Source organism: Homalodisca vitripennis, chromosome 3 (genome assembly GCF_021130785.1).
Source record: "Homalodisca vitripennis isolate AUS2020 chromosome 3, UT_GWSS_2.1, whole genome shotgun sequence".
Taxonomy (NCBI): domain Eukaryota; kingdom Metazoa; phylum Arthropoda; class Insecta; order Hemiptera; family Cicadellidae; genus Homalodisca; species Homalodisca vitripennis.
Window position 1 is genome coordinate 14,822,502 of NC_060209.1, and position 22,153 is coordinate 14,844,654.

Genomic DNA, 22,153 nt, shown 5'->3' on the forward strand with positions numbered 1-22,153 from the left:
AGTCCTCTCTTACACCTAACCATAACCATTTGTACTTTTAAAATGTCATATATTATGTATTGTATTGGATGAAAAGTAATAAAATTAAGTAAATGAAAAAGACAAAGTTGCGAAGAAGTTTTAACCCAATTCTAAATTTGTTCACTGAGTTATTGTTATTTTTTCCCAGTTACATATTATAGAATTAAACATTAAATTAAAACGTTTAGTAAGTGCAAGTTACTGCCACGTGTTTAAAATTGGGAACAAGTAAAAATCTCAATGTATAGCAAGTCTTCAGCCAAAAAGTATTTAACTAACACTCCAGCCCAACGTGAAAACTTATGATAATGATGTTTACAATTACGGTAGAGAAATATTATTGACGCCTGGGAAGTGTTAAAGGCAGAAAGAAATTTTACACAAAAAATATCAAATTTTCATCAAATTTAAAAAATAAGTACTCTTGGTGTTGAAGAAGAATTGATTTTTACAACTCTAATAACAAATCTGTTATTACTATATTGTAAATACTAGCCTACATATTAAATATTTCCATTTTCTTTACACATAATAAGCCTTATTAAATTGCTCAGGACCAAAGAAGTACAAATCTATTAGTTCGTTTTTGGGGATTGTTTATTATTATTGGAGAAAAAATATTTGGTCTAATAAATTCTTGGGTAGTTTATAAAACAGGAATCTATACAGTAATATAGTGTAAGTAATAAAAGACGTCAGTTTACTTGGAATAAACAGTATAATGACATATAATATAAATAAACACGAATATGCTTCTAAAATAATGATGTAACAATAATAATAAAAAATACAGAACATTTTTCCACCATGCTAACTTTAGGCTAAGAAAAAACAAACAAAACAATCTTGAGAAGGAAAGCTTTAGAGATCTAACTATAAATGTTCAACTTCTTCTTAAAATTTAAGTAGATTCAGGGTTGCACATCTTAAAATGCAAGTAGATTCAGGATTGCACATTCTAAAATGCAATTAGATTCAGGATTGCACATTCTAAAATGCAAGTAGATTCAGGATTGCACATTCTAAAATGCAAGTAGATTCAGGATTGCACATCTTAAAATGCAAGTAGATTCAGGATTGCATATTCTAAAATCCAAGTATATTCAGGATTGCACATCTTAAAATGCAACTAGATTCAGGGTACCATATCTTTTGGGGCTACCTACCATTATTCTCACAAATTTGTTAGGTAATGCTTACAAAGGAAGGACTTAGTTTAATCTGTTAGTTGGTGTGTGTGTGTTGTAAACAGTTACTTTACATAAAATTAGTAAAACGACGTTCATTATCATTAAATCTTCCTATAGTTTAGGCAGAACACGTATCTATGAGCAAATTTGCGTTATTTCAAGTTGGCACACCTTTATTAGGTTCTATCAAAAAAGATGATAAGGAAAATAAAAATATCTAAAAACATTACAACATTTTCTAAAGAATTTGGTATCTTATTAAACTAGTTATGAACTTACACAGCTTAGTAAAAATGTGTTCCCAGAAACTGTTTCAATTATACTCGAAGGTATATCCATACTTTATAATGGTTAAATTATTCAATGTTATTTTTTGCAATACTTTTTATGCATTTTTATACAGGGTGTCCCATGAAGAAATGGAGAAACTGTCAGGACTTGTTCTTACGGTGAAAATACCGTAAGAAATTGATTTTCTTAACGTTTACGTACAATTTTTACTGACTTATTTTACATCATTATCTTAAGAAACTAATTCTTTACAAGTTTTGTTAAAGAATTTTACGTGTTTGTTACACATTTAACAAAGTTAATCTACTTGAAACCTAAATGAAACTTGTTTTTGGACACAGAATTTTGCGTATTTCTTCAGATATCTTAAAAATTACTGCAGCTAGAGGTCTGGTACCAATTTTATTCAATTTTTCAGTTCAATTTGCATAATATACATTAAAGTTTACGTCCTGGGTAACGCCCAAAATAATTTAATAGGGCTCCCTTTTAAAGGTGGCACTGAAATCTGGGCGAAATCTTTCACCCTGTATAGCTCGCTAACTAAGCGTTTCTGGACCTATATGTACTTTTTTCATTATTTTCACCGTAAGAACAAGTCCTGACAGTTTCTCCGTTTCTTCATGGGACACCCTGTATAGTAGTAAAAATACTCTAGCTTGTTCTATTATTTTGTATGTTTACTTGTTATATAATCCAATTGTAGAAGATTTTATATACAACTTTTAAAAATCTCTCTATATTGGTCCATTTACCTCCCTTTTATTCAACGAAAGAGCTGAATTCTTTAATATAATTTACTTAAAAAACAACGTAGTATTCCACGAGCATTAACATCGAAGGATGCACTTTATTTTCCCTTAATAGGGAGAGAGAACGTTATGTCCCATATTTATACTGTTGATATTGTCGTCGTTTCTTCTACAGTCTGAAAAAATCTGTTATGAAGTCTTTTCCTGGAGTAAGTCTTCCTATAATCAAAGTGGGTTTCCCTGAATAATTAAAATGTGTTTAGACATAATTTACTTATATAAATTCTTTAAGTATTAAATAATAATTAATCGATATATTAAATGCTTAGTATAATCACTCGTGGGGATGGAAAATTGCATGTTCTCTGTCAGTTTGTCTCTGCTGTACGCGCATGTTCTCGAAAACAAACTGGCCTACACGCTTACAATTTTGCATGAAGTATCATTTATATATGAAGAGTTCGATGATGGTGCATGCCATTCCATGTGATATGGCTGCCCGTTAGCAAATATTTTTACATTGTGTAACCATAATGGCAACTATAAAATTGCAAATTAGATAAATGTGTGAACAAGATGAGTATAATCATATGAATACATTTAAGATATGTACACACACACACACACACACACACACACACACACACACACACACACACACACACACACACACACACACACACACACACACACACACACACACACACACACACACACACACACACACACACACACACACACACACACACACACACACACACACACACACACACACACACACACACACACACACACACACACACACACACACACACACACACACACACACACACACACACACACACACACACACACACACACACACACACACACACACACACACACACACACACACACACACACACACACACACACCACACACACACACACACACACACACACACACACACACACACACACACACACACACACACACACACACACACACACACACACACACACACACACACACACACACACACACACACACACACACACACACACACACACACACACACACACACACACACACACACACACACACACACACACACACACACACACACACACACACACACACACACACACACACACACACACACATATAATATATTATTAATTAATATATATATGACATATTAAATGTTTGACGGGCATTTGGTCTTCCGATCATAGTTAGTTTGCTTATTTAAACGCATATGTGACAGATACGGCCAAATACAAAATAATCGGAGAAAGTAATCGCTCTGTGGTGTAATAGTAGCTCGTTCACCCGGCAAGTGAGAGATCCGGATTTGACTCCCGGCGGAGCAAGTACTTTTTGTGATTCAATGTTTATTGAAATTATATATATATATATATATATATATATATATATATATATATTATTAATATGGTAAAAATAAAAAATAATAGAGTGAACTTCAGTGTTAAAATTGGTGACAAGATCAGGTTTTAGCGCTTTGCGTTGCAGTGCCCTACCTCGTCGGAACGTTTATTATGTAAACACTGCTGTGAAACCTAAATGAATGAGCAAAAATGTGAATGTGGCAAGACATCTCAATAATGATTATCTGGAGATTAAAATTTTGAATGAAACTTCACTTTTATGTAGTCAACAATAAGTTCTATGAAGGTGCATGTCCTTCCATGAATTTGTCTGAACGTCATTGAAGCCTATCACTTAGTAGACTGACAAAATTTCTTTTTTTATGCCAGGGATGGGGGTTTAAACATTTTTCTGTATGTTGTCTGTGTGTCTCTGTAACCACAGGACATCTCGGGAATGAAATTGTCAAGAGTATTACTCTTGTGGAAGCAACCTTAGCGAAGACAGTTCTGCACCACTTGGTGTGTGGCCCACTCCTATCTTGTTCATCGAAACTGGTAGCTTTTGTAGCAATAATCTTTTTTTGTGGATTACATAAATGGTAACTAGTCGGCTAGTTACATTTACTCTATGGAAAATTAAATTAGAATAGTTGAGCCTGTACATTAGTGTAAATTAACAGAATTTATGGAACTTAAAATTACAGTGAATTGTAATTGGTTTTTATATGGACTAGGTTATTTGCTTAAATAGGTTTTTCCTACCGAATAAATTTGAATCAATACACCGTTTCGTCAATGTTATGGCTGGGAAACAATACAAAAGAGTTCCAACTTAAAGGTACACAAAAACTGGAAAATACTATTTTCTTAGACCGTTTGAGAACTTTGACCTTATCAAACTTGGGAAAATCTGTTTAACTCTATAAGTAAGTATTTTATACTTAGTTCTGAGGTTCTCAACAGAAACATACATTTCATTTGAGGCAAACAAATATAAGAAATTTTTTAAATTGGATTGGGTAAAAACAAAATGGATAACTAGCAAATTTACACATTAAAATAAACAAAGTTGGAAAATTTAAGTTAGCCATTGTGTCTAAAACTGAGAAAGTCGTAAGTGCATCGTAATATAAACAATAAGCGCGGCATGTTAAAATCTTGCAATTTCCATGAGAGAGGTATCAAATTTTCCTTAGAAGATATTATGTTTTTATAAATTGTTATAAAATACTACTGGGAAGGTGTCATAATAAGTAATAATATTTATATTTAAACTAACAGAAAACACTTCTGAAAGCAAAGGCCAGACTATATTTCTGAACTCTGATTGCTTCACTAAATTGATTTTCTTTTTATCTTGTTGATAGAACCTAATAAAGCTGTATCAATAAAACGTAAATTTGCTCGTAGATACATTTTTTTCCCTAAACTATAGGAACATAATGAACGTCTTGTAAGTAAAATTACTGTTTACAATACAAACACACATCAACTAGCATATTACTTCTTATAACTTCTTTGTAAGCAGCAACTAACAGATTTGTGAGAATAATGGTAGGTAGCCCCAAAAGATATGGTACCCTGAATCTACTTGCATTTTAATATGTGAAATCCTGAATCTACTTGCATTTTAAGATGTGCAACCCTGAATCTACTTGCATTTTAAGATGTGCAATCCTGAATCTACTTGCATTTTAAGATGTGCAATCCTGAATCTACTTGCATTTTAATATGTGAAATCCTGAATCTACTTGCATTTTAAGATGTGCAATCCTGAATCTACTTGCATTTTAATATGTGAAATCCTGAATCTACTTGCATTTTAAGATGTGCAACCCTGAATCTACTTGCATTTTAGAACGTGCAATCCTGAATCTACTTGCATTTTAATATGTGAAATCCTGAATCTACTTGCATTTTAATATGTGAAATCCTGAATCTACTTGCATTTTAAGATGTGCAATCCTGAATCTACTTGCATTTTAAGATGTACAATCCTGAATCTACTTGCATTTTAAGATGTGCAAGCCTGAATCTACTTAAATTTTAAGAACAAGTTGAACATTTATAGTTAGGTCTTTCCTTCCCAGCTTTCCTCCCAAGACTTTTTTGTTTGTTTTTCTTATCCTAAATTTAGCATGGTGGAAGAATTTTCTGCATTTTTATTGTTATTGTTACATCATTATTTTAGAAGCATATTCGTGTTTATTTATATTATATGTAATTATACTGTTTATTCCAAGTAAACTGACGTCTTTTATTACTTACACTATATTACTGTATAGATGCCTGTTTTATAAACTACCGAAGAATTTATTAGAACAAGTATTTTTTTCTTCAATAATAACACACAATCCCAGAAAAGCGAACTAATAGGTTTGTAATTCTTTGGTCCTGAGCAATTTAATAAGGCCTATTATGTGTAAAGAAAATGGAAATATTTAATATATAGCCTAGTATTTACAATATAGTAATAACAGATTTGTTATTAGAGTTGTAAAAATCAATTCTTCTTCAACACGAAGAGTACTTATCACTGATATTTTTGTGTATGAAAATTTGATATTTTTTATGTAAAATTCCTCTTTGCCTTTAACACTTCCCAGGCGTCAATAATATTTCTCTACCGTAATTGTAAGCATCATTATCATAAGTTTACACGTTGGGCTGGAGTGTTAGGTAAATATGTTTTGGCTAATTATTGTGATACATTGAGATTTTTACTGGTTCCCAATTTTAAAAACGTGGCAGTAACTTGCACTTACTAAACGGTTTGATTTAGTGTTCAATTGTATAATATGTAACTGGAAAAAATTAACAATAACTCAGTGAACATTTACAATGGATTACAGAGAAAACAGTTTTGAGATTTACAAGAGATTTGCTAACGCTGCTTAACTAAAAATCTATATTGTCTAAAATAATCTATCTATTAATCTAACATAATAATAACATTTATTTAGTTTGTTCTAATGTAACATCACTTGCGATGGACCTGAAATCCCTTATTTCCTAGTCGTATTTATTTACCCTATAAATAAGGGAGAAAAGTTTATTTTACTAATTACATACACAGCGAAATTTGGACTTCATCAGTAGGTTGACAAATAGTTTATTGTTATAACTATAAAGAATACAGCAAGCAAAAGCAAAATTCTTTATATATTGAGGTTATGGTTGAAATAGATGCTATTTTTAAAGCACAGGATTCATAATATAGGGCTGGATGTGTGATAATTATAAAAGTTCTTTGTCACCCTGAGATTATAGCCACCTTAAACTCTGTCTTGTGTGGGAAGACCTATCTCTAAGGGTATCCCCTATAAGAAGGTCAGAAGAAAAGAAAACCTTGTATAAAAAATCACTCGAACTTTAAGAGCAAAGTTTATTCGAACTCATTTCTCGCGAATCAATGATGTCACTAAGTACTTTCCTCATAACGCTCTAGAACACTACAAAAAAGCATAAAAAAGCATAAAACGCTTAGCGAGTACATGACTAAGAACGAGTAATCTTCATGCAATATAAACACATAAATCTTTGCTGAGTTACTCGCGCGGGGTCGTACTCGTGGGCGAATCTTTATCGCTGATAATGAAAGGTCAATATCAACATTTGTTTACTGCCCTACTACTGAACACGGTGTTGTTCTGATCTTGTTGATTGCGGAGACGTTTCCTAGAATTTCTTAGAATTCTCAATAAATAACTGTTGTGGTATATTTTGCTTCAAACAACTGATGTTATTTACAGTAAATACCAGGGCTGGTGAGGCCACCCACAAGGAAGACGTATGGTATTAAACTGTTATTTTTGTATTAATAAATAACAATACATATTTCTCCCTCTAACAGCGGATTTTGACTGGTGGAGGCAGTTCTAAGATCGGAGATGTCTTGCAGGTTACATAGAAAATTACTCCCATGATACGGACATTTTTCTTCTCTGCAAAATTCTTTCTGAATCACTGTAAACCTTATAAACATGTACATTGTAGTAACATGTATTTCTAGTTTTACCAATAACGCAAGAAAGTTACCTTTTTGGAATTTGTTAACAATATTCAAATTTTTAAATGTAAATGGACAGAGTAAAATAAGAGTTCATTTTTATAAAAGGTTAATAGTTACTTCTCTGGCAATTAATAACAAGTTAGGAGAAAATCTAATATTACATTCATTGCGCAATGTAGAACGTAATATTTGTAGTTTTTTACTTTGCTAGTCCTATCTAACTTATTTTAATGACACAGATTGTTCCTTTTTTCAGAACGTGTATAAGTGGTTGTGCAGTGAAAAAACGTTGTATAAGGTTACGTATTAATGGTTGAGAACTTGATATTGTATTAAATGAGTGCCATTGGAGAACTCGACAACTAGGATGACATCCAAACCACTTCAACTCTTTCTCTCTTCTTTGGTGTTGATTTCGAGGTTTACAATGACCAGTCTATATTTTTTGTATCTTTCTATTAATAGTTCGACGCGACGGGGCCATATTGAAATTGTATTGTCAGTCCGTATGTGCTATTACATCCGGTAGAAAGGGCATCCTAGAGTACATATGCTTCTCTTGGTCAAAAGAAAAAGGTTGTAGATTTTTGGGTAAAAGATCAAAGAGAATTCTTTTTGCTTATCTGTGCGATAACTCTTGTTATAAAGGCCCTAGAGACTTGATACTTTGCACATAGACTCTTCTTGGTCAAAGTAAGATTGCTATAGATTTTGGGGTAAGAAGTCAAAGGGTAGTCCATCTTTGCGATAACTCTTTATATAATGGTTCTAGGAACATAGGTTCCAATTGTCCAAAGAAAAACACTATACATATTTGGATCAAAAGATCAAAAGGCAGTCTGTCGTCTTTGAGATAATTACAATAGAAAAGTCATAGAGACTTGAAAACCCTACCAACTGGTAGGCAGTAGTTTCGTCCTAGTTTAGACCTCAGGGAAGGGCTATATTGCATTTGGAGTGCAAATTCTATAATTGTCTGTCCGTTCGTCTTTGAGATTATATCGTCGTTAATAAGAATTCAGTTTAAATGAATTCTAAAACTTCTTTATTCGTCAAATGTACAACTGTATACATGAATGGTGTCAATTTTTACTTAAAGTACAAAGGCAAATAAAGTACAAAATCATGAGTTTGTTTTTGACCAGTATTTATTAAAATTGAACAAGGCAGCCTCAACAAGAAATGATTTTAAAGATTTTTGAAGTTCGTCAAACTTGTTTTATTTTTTTATCGTTTTTGGGAGTTGGTTAAAAAAACTGTATTCCTATATAAGTTGGCTTCTTTAAAAAGTTTCTTTATTATGTTTAATTATTTGTAAATTGTGTTTATTTATTGTGTTATAGCTATGTTTGTCAAAATTTTTAGGTAATGTGTCAAATTATTTTCACATACAAAACAGTTTTATATAAATGTAGACTGTCATTATTCCCATTTCAGTGAAGTGATTTTTACAATTTACATCATGATCGAGATTTAACACAATTCTTATGGCTTTTCTTTAAGGGATAAATATTCTTTCCATATTACAGAGAGATGTTTACCCATACACTGCCACTCCATATGAGATGTCTGAGTGGATCAAAGCCAAATAAATAGACTTAATGAATTTCGTTATTGTTTAAGCGTTATTGAATTTCGAGGTAGAGACGACCTTTTAATTGCAAAAATACTAGAACTTAATTTAGAACTACTAATCCTAAAAATGTAGTATTATCATGAAATTTGACTGGAATTTGCTCAGTTCTGCGGGGCATTCTGCAAAGCCTTTAACATTACATAGTTATATATAGTTTCGTCTTGGTTTAAAGAAGGACTCTCTTTAAATTAAAATAATTAAATTAGTTATTAATAATTATAATAAATATAATAATAATGAAAAATGAAAAATAAAATAAAATAATAATAATAAATAATATAGCAAAATAATATAATATAAAAATACAAAAATATTAATAATATATAAAATAGTAATAATAATATTTATTATTCAATAATATAATTATATATTATTATTTATTTTATTGTTTATTTATTTATAATTTTATGGCCTACATTGGACCACTTTAGTCACTTTATATTTTCTAGTCTTTCTTCTTTTATCCACCCAATATTTCTTCATCCTTTCCGAGCGTAATTTCCTTTCCTCCTCCGGAACCACTCTTCCTATTCGTTGTTTGTTTCTTTTCAGCTGTACTGTAGAGTGTTTGTCATTTAATATCTTCAATGTGTTTGTCTTGTGTTTTAAATCCTCTACTGTAATTTGTAACTCTCTCATATCTTCCCTTAATTCTGTGATCCATTTAATGTCACTTTTACTATACCACAGTTTTTCTACTATTTCCTGCTAATTATATTTTCAGGTGTTCTCAACAAATGCCCCAGGAATGATATTCGTTTCTTTTTAATTATACTTGTAATAGGTTCTATATTTTTGTAGACTGTTTCATTTTAAGCTAGTCTCCAAACTCCGTCTACTTGATAGTTTTTGTTACAAGTTCTGACTATTCTTCTCTCCGTCTTAAGAACCTTATCTATTGCAATTGTATTTGTTGTTTTAAATATTGTTTCACTTGCGTATGTAATTTGTGGCAGAGCAACTGTTTTGTAGTGTCTTAATTTTGTATTTATTGAAAGACATCTTTTATTATACGTATTCTTAGTAGCATGTTTAATCTTAGTTAGTTTGTCTATTTTACTTTGCCAAGATGGTTTTTCATTCAGGTTATAAGTGATTACTTCTCCTAAGTATTTAAATTTCTGCACAATTTTTATATTGTGGTTGTCCAACCTTATTTTATTTGCAAGTGGAGGCTGCGTTAATAAAACTTCTGTTTTTTTCAAACGATATATTTAAACCAATTTTCTGAGCTATATCTTGTAAAGATTTAATTTGCTGTTTTGTTTCCTGAATGTCATTGGCCAAAAGAGCTAAGTCATCAGCAATCCCCAAACAGTTCAGATTAATGTTGTCCCTTTGATATCCAATCTTTTTGTTTTTTTGGTTATTTCTTTCCCATTCCCTCATGACGTACTCTAATGCACAGTTAAAAAGAAGCGGTGATAATTTATTTTATTGTAGTTTACCATTTTTTCCTTATTTCCAAAATTGGAATCTAGAGTGTAAATGGAAGCAGTCGTTCTATCACGACACCATACTAAAAATTGACGTTGCCTCTATTCACATTCCATGGTTAAGTGTCTCAAGAGAACTCCGTTGCCCACAGGAGTTTCAGTTGAGTCCGACGTCACAGAGTTTCAAACACTGGCGGAAAACTCCCATCCCGATCACACTCGACTTCTACCTCTTCAACTGGACCAACCCGAGAGACATCGGCAAGGACTACATACCTGCCTTCAACGAACTCGGACCTTACAGATTTTAGTAAGTTTATATCCTAATCATATTTTAAGTGCGAAAGTCCCTTTGTTGTGTACTGAAATTTTACATTAATGTTCTTACGTCCCTGGTATGAATAAAGGCATACTCTTATATCGATAATCCCTCCCCACTGGTATTCCATCTTGGTCTGTAAAATTGTGAAACGTTAATTGAAAGAGCATATCAAATGTAATCAACTGTTGAACGTTGTTTTATGACAGCTTAACCATAATATGTCTAATTAGTTTAGCTACTATTTTCAAGTTGTTTACATTTATAGTGCAAAAGCATAAAGGAAGCTTAATATTAATACCACTCCTTTTATGCAACCGCTGTTGAGTACAAAATAAGGAAAGTTCCAGATAAGAAAATTAAAAGTTTTAGTGAAAATATACTTTTAACTGTACGTTTTTACCAAATATTAAGTATTAGTTAAAAAAAGTCTTTCTAATTTAAAGACTTTCATAAAATCCATCTTGGTTGTCTTTTGAGAGAAGTAGGCTTCTCAGATCTTTGTATGTACATATATTCTCTTGTTAGTGTAATAATGCAAAATTAACTATGGAACTAATGTTAAGACTGGAGTAAATTACATTGGTCATAAATATACACTTTTTGACAGACTTTCTGGATCGTGGCAAGAACGTAAACTCAACATTGGCATCGGAAATATAATTCGTTCACACCAAAACTGCTCATACAAGTGCAAATCCTACAAATAGCGTGAGAAGCCGTGGATAGCTGCTAGTATTTTCGCAAAGAATCTTCTGAGTTGTTTAAACTCAGCTCTTGGTGTAGCGGTTTAACTAACTTTAATTTTGTGTTAACCCAGGTTAAATGTTAGAGAGGGCTTCTTAGCCCTAACTTCGCCTGGTAAAATAAGACATCTTTACTTTTTTTTTCAGTGAGACCAGAGAGAAAGTGAACATAACATGGAACCGGAACGGAACTGTCAGTTACCGGCAAGTGAGGACGTGGCACTTCAACCAGGCTGAGTCTGCGGGGTCTCTGGAGGATGTGGTCACCACGGTCAACGGGGTCACTCTGGTGAGAGGTGAAACCACTTTCTTAGAGACCAACAGAGATATTGGTCGCGTTTTAAGCCTCAAAATTACTAGCTTTGAATATTACTAGGTAGAATGACTGAGATAGTTGTGGTGTCTGTACGCCAGGTTAAGACGGTGAAATCTACTTTTTGTAGGAAAAATATTTATTTTAGTTCATAGCTCTTTAACATAACCCCTAGAAACTGAGAAGTACTTTTTTTATCACTTAATTAGGAATTTACAGATATATAAAGTAGGAAAATTAGGGATTTTATAATAAATACTTAAGTTTTTTTTTAATCAGTTGTATTATCGGAATAATTTCAAAACTTGCGTTATAATTTCCTTGCCCAGTATGGTTTTCTTAAATATTTATTACTGGAATCACTGAACAAAACTGAAGTGTCAATAAAAGGGAAAATGTGATTTCCGCTCAAATCCTTCCAGTTTTCATTTACTATTCTCATTTTACCCTCGAAGAAAGCTTTGGAGCTTAGTCATTACCTGAATTGGCAAAAATGGAAGTTGAATAATATTGACCCGATTCCTTATGTTCCTTTCGACACATCATCAAGTGTTACAAAAATTAGCGATATTCACGTAAATCATGTACATTTAACATTATTTCTGGAATTTTTTACAGTTCTTTTTTTATTACTTCATGAGGAATTACGAGTACATTATATAAAGCAGAAAATTTAGAGAACTGCATAATCAAGCCCAAATGGAAAAAAGGAAAGACGTGAAGACTTTCTGGAAAAATAATGCCATATAAAATATGTACCGTATATAGTATAGAAAGTCTTGAAAATCAATTCTGTAAAAAAGTTGTCAACAATTTCTTTGATCATATAATCACGTAAAATTACGTAAATACGTAGATCACTTCAACTTTTGACAAGACGAGAATACTCTTTTTAAATAATTACTAGATCATTCTATCAGAGACATGTTAAGTAGTCTTGGTTTGTTCAAGAATGGGTCTCATTCCTATAGAATGGAGAATTGTATTACATACTTTTAAACAGATGGAATACGTATCGATGAACACTTCAAATTAAGACTAATTTGACGAGCCCTATGACTCACACAATCCAAATTCTGATCCTTTCGAACAAAATATTCAATTTAAGGCAGATTCCTAAACTCTAGAAAGCAGTGTTCTAGAAAACCCGTTTTTTACGCAAATTTCAGGTTTTCTATCTTACTCAAAACAAGTAATAAAATGTTGGCCACAGGATTTATAGAGTTTATTTCACAAAATATCTTTTTACTTATTGCATGGTAAGCACCTTTAGCCTAAAAATTAACTTTTAGATTGTCCTCTATCCCTAACGTTTTTGGAGATAACATTAGAAGGCAAACAAGAAAAAATACAATATTTAACACTCCAAGGACAGTTACAGGCTTTTAAAGTAGAAAATTAACAATTTTGCAAATTGTTAATAGTTAATAATTGATATGTTCCATATTTGTTAATACGTAATTAATACATTTTTGGATTTTATTGGCAATTATTGTTGTTGGATATGCATTGGTTATTAGTTATTTATGTCTGTTGGATAGTTATTTATTTTACTGACTATTGCAAAAATTTGTATTGTAAATATATTTATTTATTGTCATGTTAATATCTTTATTGTTATTTATTGTCATGTTGAATGAGATAGCTCACTCAGTTATTTATTTATTGTTCTGATTGTTACTGTACTTTATAGAGATATGGATATATTACCGTCCTGTAATCATACCAATGTGTAGGTGAAAGTGTACAGTATTTTTGTTTTTGAACTTGAATTAACGTTTTCTGAGATCAACTCAGAAGACAAAAAAGAAAATAACAATATTTAACACTCCACGGGGAAAATATTTCCCAGCCAAAACCTTGATCGCAACCTATTTTTGTGACGTACTGAAATACAAGCGACCCTCACGTGTTAAAAATTATAATTTAAATTTTATTATGTAAGAAATATGATTCATTTTGTGTTGAACTTCTATTCTTTTCCTTGACCAAGCATGAGCTATAAAAGGAGGAACTAGCTTAAATAATATGATTGTCGTTTTGTATATTTGATCTATTGTGAGACTAAACATTCCTAGTAAAAAAAGAGCGCTATTGAGTTAATTGAATATAAATTATTTTACAAAATGTTCTTTTCATGAACTATTTTACGAATAATAACTATACTTAAAATTAAATAAAAAGCAATATAGCCTATATCAATATGTTTTCTTAAAAGTGTTGATATTTTACGTGAAATTTACTTTTGTCGGTAGACTGCAGCATATATGTTGCGGAATTCCGGTTACATCCACCAGAAGTCCGTCGACATGGCCTTTGGTTTCACCCAGCAGAGGATATCCGTGAGTCACTCGGTCAGAGACCTGCTGTTTGACGGGTACACCAACAACCTGATGACCATAGCCAACAACCTGCCCAAGCTCACCGACCTGTCAAGTCCTTTCGACAAGTTCGCCTGGTTCTATCTGGTAAGTGATGTGGTATCTATGTACAGTTGATTAGAATCTCAAGTGATCTTTTTTGGATTTTAGTTCTTTAAGAATTTAATCAAGAATTTCTTATTGAATCAACCCTTCCCATAATTTATCTACGTTATGTGTTTTGTTCTTTGTTTGAAGGCCAACACGAAATGCCAAATGACTACAGGTTGGAAATTCTGTCTTGTGAATCCATAGCATATCCACGACCAACTTAAAACAAAAAAAATACGTTGCAGAGTACATTTTGTTTCTTTTATCTTACTTAGATCTAACTTATAATGTTAAAATAAAAGTTTTAACAATTCTGGCTATAATAAGTATTTGAATTACACAATACTCGATGTTTACAAAATTCAACATTAGGGCAAAAAAATTGTTTAGGCTGATTTGTGTTTAAAATTTATCCAAAGCATTTTAAAATATAATTTTATTTAATTAAACTATGTTTTAATATATAAAATATCGTTAAAAGAGTTAAAAAAATTAATTACAGTACAAATAAATGTTTTGTAGTTTTTAAACATTTAAAAAACACAAAATAATTTTGCCACACAGTCTTAGAAACTTAAGCTAAATAACAATTTTAGACACAAATTACATGACGAAAAATGTTTATAAAAATTAATTTAAAATAGGCTGATTGGTGTGTAAAACCTATCTAAAGAATTTTAAAATATAACTTTATTTTAAATAATATGTAATATACTTTAAACTGTTTTTAATATACAAAATATTGTTAAAGGGTTCTAAAAATTTAATTACAATACAAATAAATCTTAAGTAATGTTTTAAAATTTTAAAAAGTTCGAAACATATTTTGCTAAAGTTCTAGAAACTTAATCTCAATAACAATCTTACACACAAATTATACGACAAGAAGCGTAATATCTTTGGTAGCAAATTAGCGGGGAATAGCTTATAAACAAGCGAAAAATATACTTTCTTTGATCACATAATGCAAATATTTGTAATCGCTCGTAATTTCAAACAGAATTTGTTTTTATTTAAAAGTAAATCAATTATTTATGGTGTTTGCTTTAACCAATAATAAGGTACTATATGCTTTTCGCAACTTTAGGTGACATCTTTACAATATTTAATTGCTATGCATTGGTACTTGTTATTATGATATTTGTAATTATATAGAATATAACCAGCATTTCGAAACCAAAATTGTTTTGTTTTAAGTTTTTGTTAGAAGTTGGATTAAAACAAGATAGAAACTCGCGCAAACCGATAGTCTACAAACACCGCGTTAACTTCAATCATTTAAAACAAGGATACAATACAAACTAGTCATCTCAATGAGGCTTTAACTAAGATCAGTCAACAGAATTCACTAGTGTTGCGTTACGTTACGTTAATGGTAGTACTAGGCTTGGCCATCGAATAGCGCTACAGTTAGTTCCAGGGTTTTATTGTTATGTAACTTGAAGACGAGCTTTTATGAAATTAATGTCAGTTTGTGCCATAAAAACAGTACCAAAAATAAAATGTTTGTTTTTATTTTAAAGAGATGTTTTAATTTTATTCAAACAACTATGAGATATTTTTGTAGAATAATAATATCGGTGTAACTAAAAACCACGTAAAGGCGTATATAAACCGTAGTTTTAGTAATGAAGTAAATCTTAAGGGAATAAAATGGTTAAAGGTTTAACGTTGTTCTTGTGAAAATAGCGCGAAGATAGCCCCTAGCGCTCTCATCCGTAATAATCACATGCAGCTGTAGAGTAAGCATTTCCGATTCGTAGTTACACAACTTTTTGTTTGTTTTAACGTAAAAACAAACTCCTGAATAGTCTCCAGAGATTATTAAACGTCCTTAACACTATAACAATAGTTTACTTGCTTTTCTTACATCAGGTTTACGAGATTGTATTTACTTTTTTATTATGTTGTATAGTTTGACAATTTTATATGTGACGGTAGGAACGGTCAATTCATTAATTATGAAGTATGTTATTCAAATAAAAACAGTGTTAAATCCTTTTTATATATAAACTTGTTTTATTTATAAAATTTCATTTTTATTTATTTATTTGCCAAAATATATTATGTTGCCAACTCAACCTACTATAAGGTAGTATTATAATAAATGTAATAATAATTTACTTTAATTAATTAATATTACATTTTTTATACATATGAACAAACTAATAATATGATATACAAAAATCAACACACCAAAACTATTAACGGAAAATAAATAAGTAGTTTGACAGTTAAATAGCTATTTCGCAAAAGAAATAACAATTAATAATTTAATTTTTATTCTTATTTTATTTTATTTTTTATTTTATTATTTTTATCATTTTATTATTTTTTTATATAAATTTTTAATAATTTTATTTTAATTAATAACATTTCGCATGGTACAGAAATGTTCAACCAGTTTTATTAAATTAATAACAATCTAGTATTACAGTGATAGTTATTAAATTATTATATACTGATCTCAGAAACAACATTAGAATGGTTTGAAAAAAGTAATAAACTTGAAAACCACATATACTTGAATTAATAACATCACACAGATTGACGGCTATTCGTTGTTAAAATAATACACATTTAATGATAAAAGTAGATTTTTTGTAAAAACTGTGGTGCCAATATTGCATTATGATATATAATTTAGTTAAATATAAGAAGGAAATTTTCACAATTTAAAACAATAATTTTTATTCATTATTTTAAGCCAACGGACGTCAAATTATAAATTAATAATGTGTATGATGAGTGTGCATCCCTTATAATATTGTTACTGTCTAAGATGTAGGCCTATAAGAGAGGGCTTGTAAATCAGTTAATTATTTAATAGCCCAGTACTCGGGGGGGGGGGGGGGGACAAAAGGATCGGCAATTTAACGTGACTTTCGTACTATTTAATTTCTGCAATGATTGTATTGGTTTATTAATAACGCTGACTTAATCTTCACGTTATCTGCGGTCCGATTGACGTTAGTGAACCTCGTTACCATCATAGTTACCCATAAGGCCAATGTAAACAAACATCCGCTAACGTTCAGCTAAATCCTATGTAGCAACGACGCCATCATCCAACTCAATGTTCATTATATAGAAATTGAATTTCGAGATAGACAGACAGATTGGGAACTTTTCGAGCGATAAAGCTTTGCTAAAGCTCAGCCAATAATAAATTAATAACCATCCAGTCTTACTTAGATCACATTGAACAGATATTTTCAAAGGCAAAATATTTTAGGATCTTAAATTTTCAGTGTTAAAAATATTCATCAGAATAAACGCAAACTTAATCATAAAATAATAAACATTTTAGAAGGACATTAAAATACCACAAAATATTCTTAAGGGTGGAGTCAAGGACGTAGCCAGCAAAGGGTCCAAGGGGTCCCAATCCTCCCCCCCCCAAGTTTTCAATTTTTCTAATTACTATTTTAGTAAACGATTATTATTATTTAAATAATTCAATATTACTGACATGTACTGTTGAAAGATCGTTCTCAACATAGAAACGTGTTACGAACTTTTTAAGGAACAAATTGGGGTTTTACTTTCTGTTCACTACGGAAAATTGTCTTGACCCCCCAAAATTTTTCTGGCTACTTTCTTGGCCGGAATGTTAATTAACTTGGAAACATCGGGTAGAGTTGTCAGTTACAAGTTGAAGCATTCAGACCAATACATTTACACTATCTCGATAATAGTCTTCTAATATTCTCTGTCACCAATTGAACTGGCATGAAGTATTACGATGCTGAACCTAATTATTGTTCTACTTTATCGTTTGATGAGTCTGATTTTCCTTACAACCAAAATAATTTATTACAATTTCCTCAGAGAAATGCCTCACACACGTTTGATGGCTGGTTCAATCTGGACACAGGCGTATCCGACATGTCCAAGCTGGGTACTGTACACGCGTGGAACAACAAGAAGGACACAGGATTCTTCTCCGGTAGCTGTGGGGAGGTGCGCGGATTCTCTGGAGACCTGTTCCCTCCAGGGCTCATTGGCAAAGAAACCCGGTTGGAGCTCTTCAGTCAAGATCTCTGCAGGTAATGTGATGCATAGGAGTTCGTTAAAGTTTTGAATCTTAAAAATGTAGCCCACTCTGATAGATAATTTCATGTTGAAAATAATCGTTCATTTTTTGCTAAAATAAATTATATTTTATTGCAGGAGGATCTCTTCTTATTGGAAAAACTATGTTCTATTATTTGATAAAAGAAAATTCACAATCATCCAATAATTTTATTTTTTCACACGAGGCCTTTCGACATCAAAGATGGTGTGAAATCATCACATCCATCGTCTGGTGTGAAATCACAATTTTAAAGAGTATAAATATTTTACAATATAAAACAATTATCTGCTGAATAAAGCTTACTATACGATTTTTATAGTTAAAAGTAAAAAAATATGAATACATACAAAATAAAGATAAAATATGATACAATGATTTTGAACCGATTTAAAATTCACCCTCCCTTTAAATATACTTAAATTCTTTTCGACCCAAACTTTTATACATAAATTAATATTTATTTTACTTTTACTTTTGACTGTACAAATCGTGTATTAAGCTTTATTCAGCTGATAATTGTTTGAAATTGTAAAATATTTATACAATTTCAAATTGTTGATTCACACCTGACGATGGCATCTTTGATGTCTAGAGGCCTCGTGTAAAAAAAATAAAATCATTGGATAATTGTGAGTTTTATTTTTTTAAATAATAGAAAAAATATTATAAGGGGTAATTAATTTAGGTTTATCTATAATTCCATGTTTTGCAACTATAGATTATTAATAAAATAAAGATTATTAATACATAAAAGAACATAAAGATAAAATATGGAACAATGGTTTTGGACCAATTCAAAATTCACACTTCCTTAAAATATAACTGAATTCGTTTTGACTTAAACTGTTATATATATATTAATATTTATTTTACTTTTAATTTTAACTGTACAAATCGTGTATTAAGCTTTGTTCAGCTGATAATTGTTTTAAATTGTAAAATATTTATAAAATATCAAATTGTTGATTCACACCTGACGATGGCGTCTTTGATATCGAAAGGCCTCGAGTGAAAAAATAAAATTATTGGATAATATTGTGTGTTTTATTTTATAAAATAATAGACAAAAATATTATTAGTGGTAGTTACTTCAGATGGATTAAAAAATAGGCCTACCACGTTTTAAAACTGTATCTTATTCGAATTCTATCTTATGGCTTTAGGACGCTGCCGTTCCAGTACTCGAACGAAGAAGAGGTTCACGGTCTTCAAGGTCACAAGTTCATCGGGCGGACAGACTTCGTGGACTCTGAAAGCAGGGACGAAGACAATTCTTGTTTCTGCAACGGGGAGTGCCTCCCCAGCGGCTTGATGAACATGACCTCCTGCAGGTTCGGAGCACCGGTCTTCGTATCCTTCCCCCACTTCCTCGACGCCAATCCTGTGTATCTCAGCAGAGTCCAAGGGCTACGCCCAGACCCCCAGAGGCACCAATTCTACTTCACCGTCGAGCCCGTAGGTCCTAATTGGTTTGTGTGGATTTGGGAATAGGGAATTTACAGAATCTGATAATACTGTTTAAACATTCAGTCCTCATGTACAAGATATCATTCAAGTATATTGGTGGTCTTGTCTATGGCTTGATTAAAACCTAATTACAATTATGTTATAATTTCATTTTATCGTAAAAGTAAAAAGTTCTTGATTTTTATGCTTGAGTTATAACTACCATCTAAGTTTTTTGGTTCTCACCACGACAAAACAATGTTTACATCATTAAACTCAGTTTAACATTTGCTAACTTAAGATTACTCTCCACAATGAGCAAGAAATAGTTCAAGAATTGTCTTGTGCAACCAAACATGTGCTGCCTGGAACTTAAATGTTGGATAAAGCTATTGTTTAAAACAGAGTGATTTAAGATAAATCGCATAGTTAGCGTTATAAGCGATGGTGTTCCTATTAAAAAATAAAATAATCTTTAAGTAATGCTATTTTGTAGTTGAGCTATTGTAACTTGATTCATATTTATGTACAGTATATTATCACTAAAATTATGTTTTGTATTTTCTAGACATATGGAATTCCCATTGATGTCGGCGCCAGAGTGCAATTAAACATGCTCATGCAACCTTTTTCTCATTTTTCGTAAGTTATTTTGTTATTTGATTACTAGACAGTTTTTTATGTAAGTCTTGTTAAATTTGGTTATGTATTATCACTGTGCATATAATTCTGTAAATAGCGTTTGAAATTAGTTGAATCATACAGTTAATAAGATGTATGTTACAGTACTTTTGCAAGTTAAGTACTACGGTTCAAATTCTAATTTCCTGATGTTTGTCACAAAGAATGTTAACTTTAATTTTGTCACGATACAAAATCGAAAAATCTCACCATGTTGAATATTTTTTCAAGGTTGAAATACTCGGTAAAATCAGAAAATACACTTTCAAATAAATAAAATGTCTACTTAATAGTAAATATTAGTTGTTGCACAATGGTTTGAGACTATGTAATTGCTACAATATTTTAGGGTTATTACATTATGTTAGAATAATATTAAGTATACCAAATTATTTATCATTATTATTTAACTTCACTTTATTACTTAATATAGCCATTTTATGTTATTCTACCTTATCAATTAAGAAATTGTATTTTATTAATACTGTGCTCCAGTAGCATAACTAAGAGAGGGGTGGTTGAGAGAGGTGAAAGATCCCCCCTCAAAGCCTCCTAAAAATTTAAATATATATTATGACAACAACTCAACCTGTGTTAAATACAACAGTCAAACAGACTCTGAGTTAGGCATATCTAATTGATTTTAATTAAGATGTATTCCATACACCAATGTGTGGTGTGCTCATCACGCCAGATTCCTCCCAACAGAACTAGTTACGGCACTGGCGTGCTCCAAGCATACATTGGCAGAAGCTACTATACGATAGTGGTTTACATTTACACTTAAGAGTTCTCTTCTATTTACACATGTTCTACTGAGAACATTTTTATTTTAGTCCAATAAGAACAATGCCAATTCTTAAGCGCTTTTACGCCATTATTTGCATCGTAGATTTAACTGCCTCAATTTAAATATACAATTAATACGCACTAAAACTTTTATTTTCCACTCTTCTAGATTTTTAAGATTTTTATTAAGATAAAAACTATATGTTATAAGACATCTCCCATACTTCTACGGCATAAATGAGGGCGTAATAGTTTTTTAATTTTAATTTTGATTTAATCTTGTAAAACTCGAGATCCTTGACTTCTAAAATATTCTTACAAGTGAATGATTATATTTTGAATTAAGTATCAAATAATGCCATGTACAAAGTGAGTGCTTCTTTATTTAATCACTCAACGTCGTTATGAACCAATGCAAATAAGTAAAATATTGGAATTGAAATGTTTTTCAGAAGATTATTGCACAGGACAATTCACCGTCATAAATTAACAATACACGAACTGTAACCAATTAATTATTTTCGTATAATTTACTAAAACAATTCTCCCCACTAAGTGTAAGTAAGGTCATGGACATTATTTGGCAATATTATCAGAGCGT

At 31.2% G+C, this 22,153-nt stretch overlaps 1 protein-coding gene across 2 annotated transcripts in view; it reads left to right on the plus strand.

Annotated features, from left to right (window-relative positions):
• The window catches only part of LOC124356616 (protein croquemort-like), a 36,611-nt gene that overhangs the window by 8,930 nt on the left and 5,528 nt on the right, over nt 1-22,153 (plus strand). For both annotated transcript variants that reach the window (XM_046807721.1, XM_046807720.1), the window contains exons 3-8: nt 10,862-11,019; nt 11,922-12,063; nt 14,343-14,555; nt 18,390-18,607; nt 19,800-20,091; nt 20,651-20,724. In XM_046807721.1, coding sequence (XP_046663677.1) covers nt 10,862-11,019; nt 11,922-12,063; nt 14,343-14,555; nt 18,390-18,607; nt 19,800-20,091; nt 20,651-20,724 — 1,097 coding nt within the window. The remainder of the gene's footprint in view (nt 1-10,861; nt 11,020-11,921; nt 12,064-14,342; nt 14,556-18,389; nt 18,608-19,799; nt 20,092-20,650; nt 20,725-22,153) is intronic.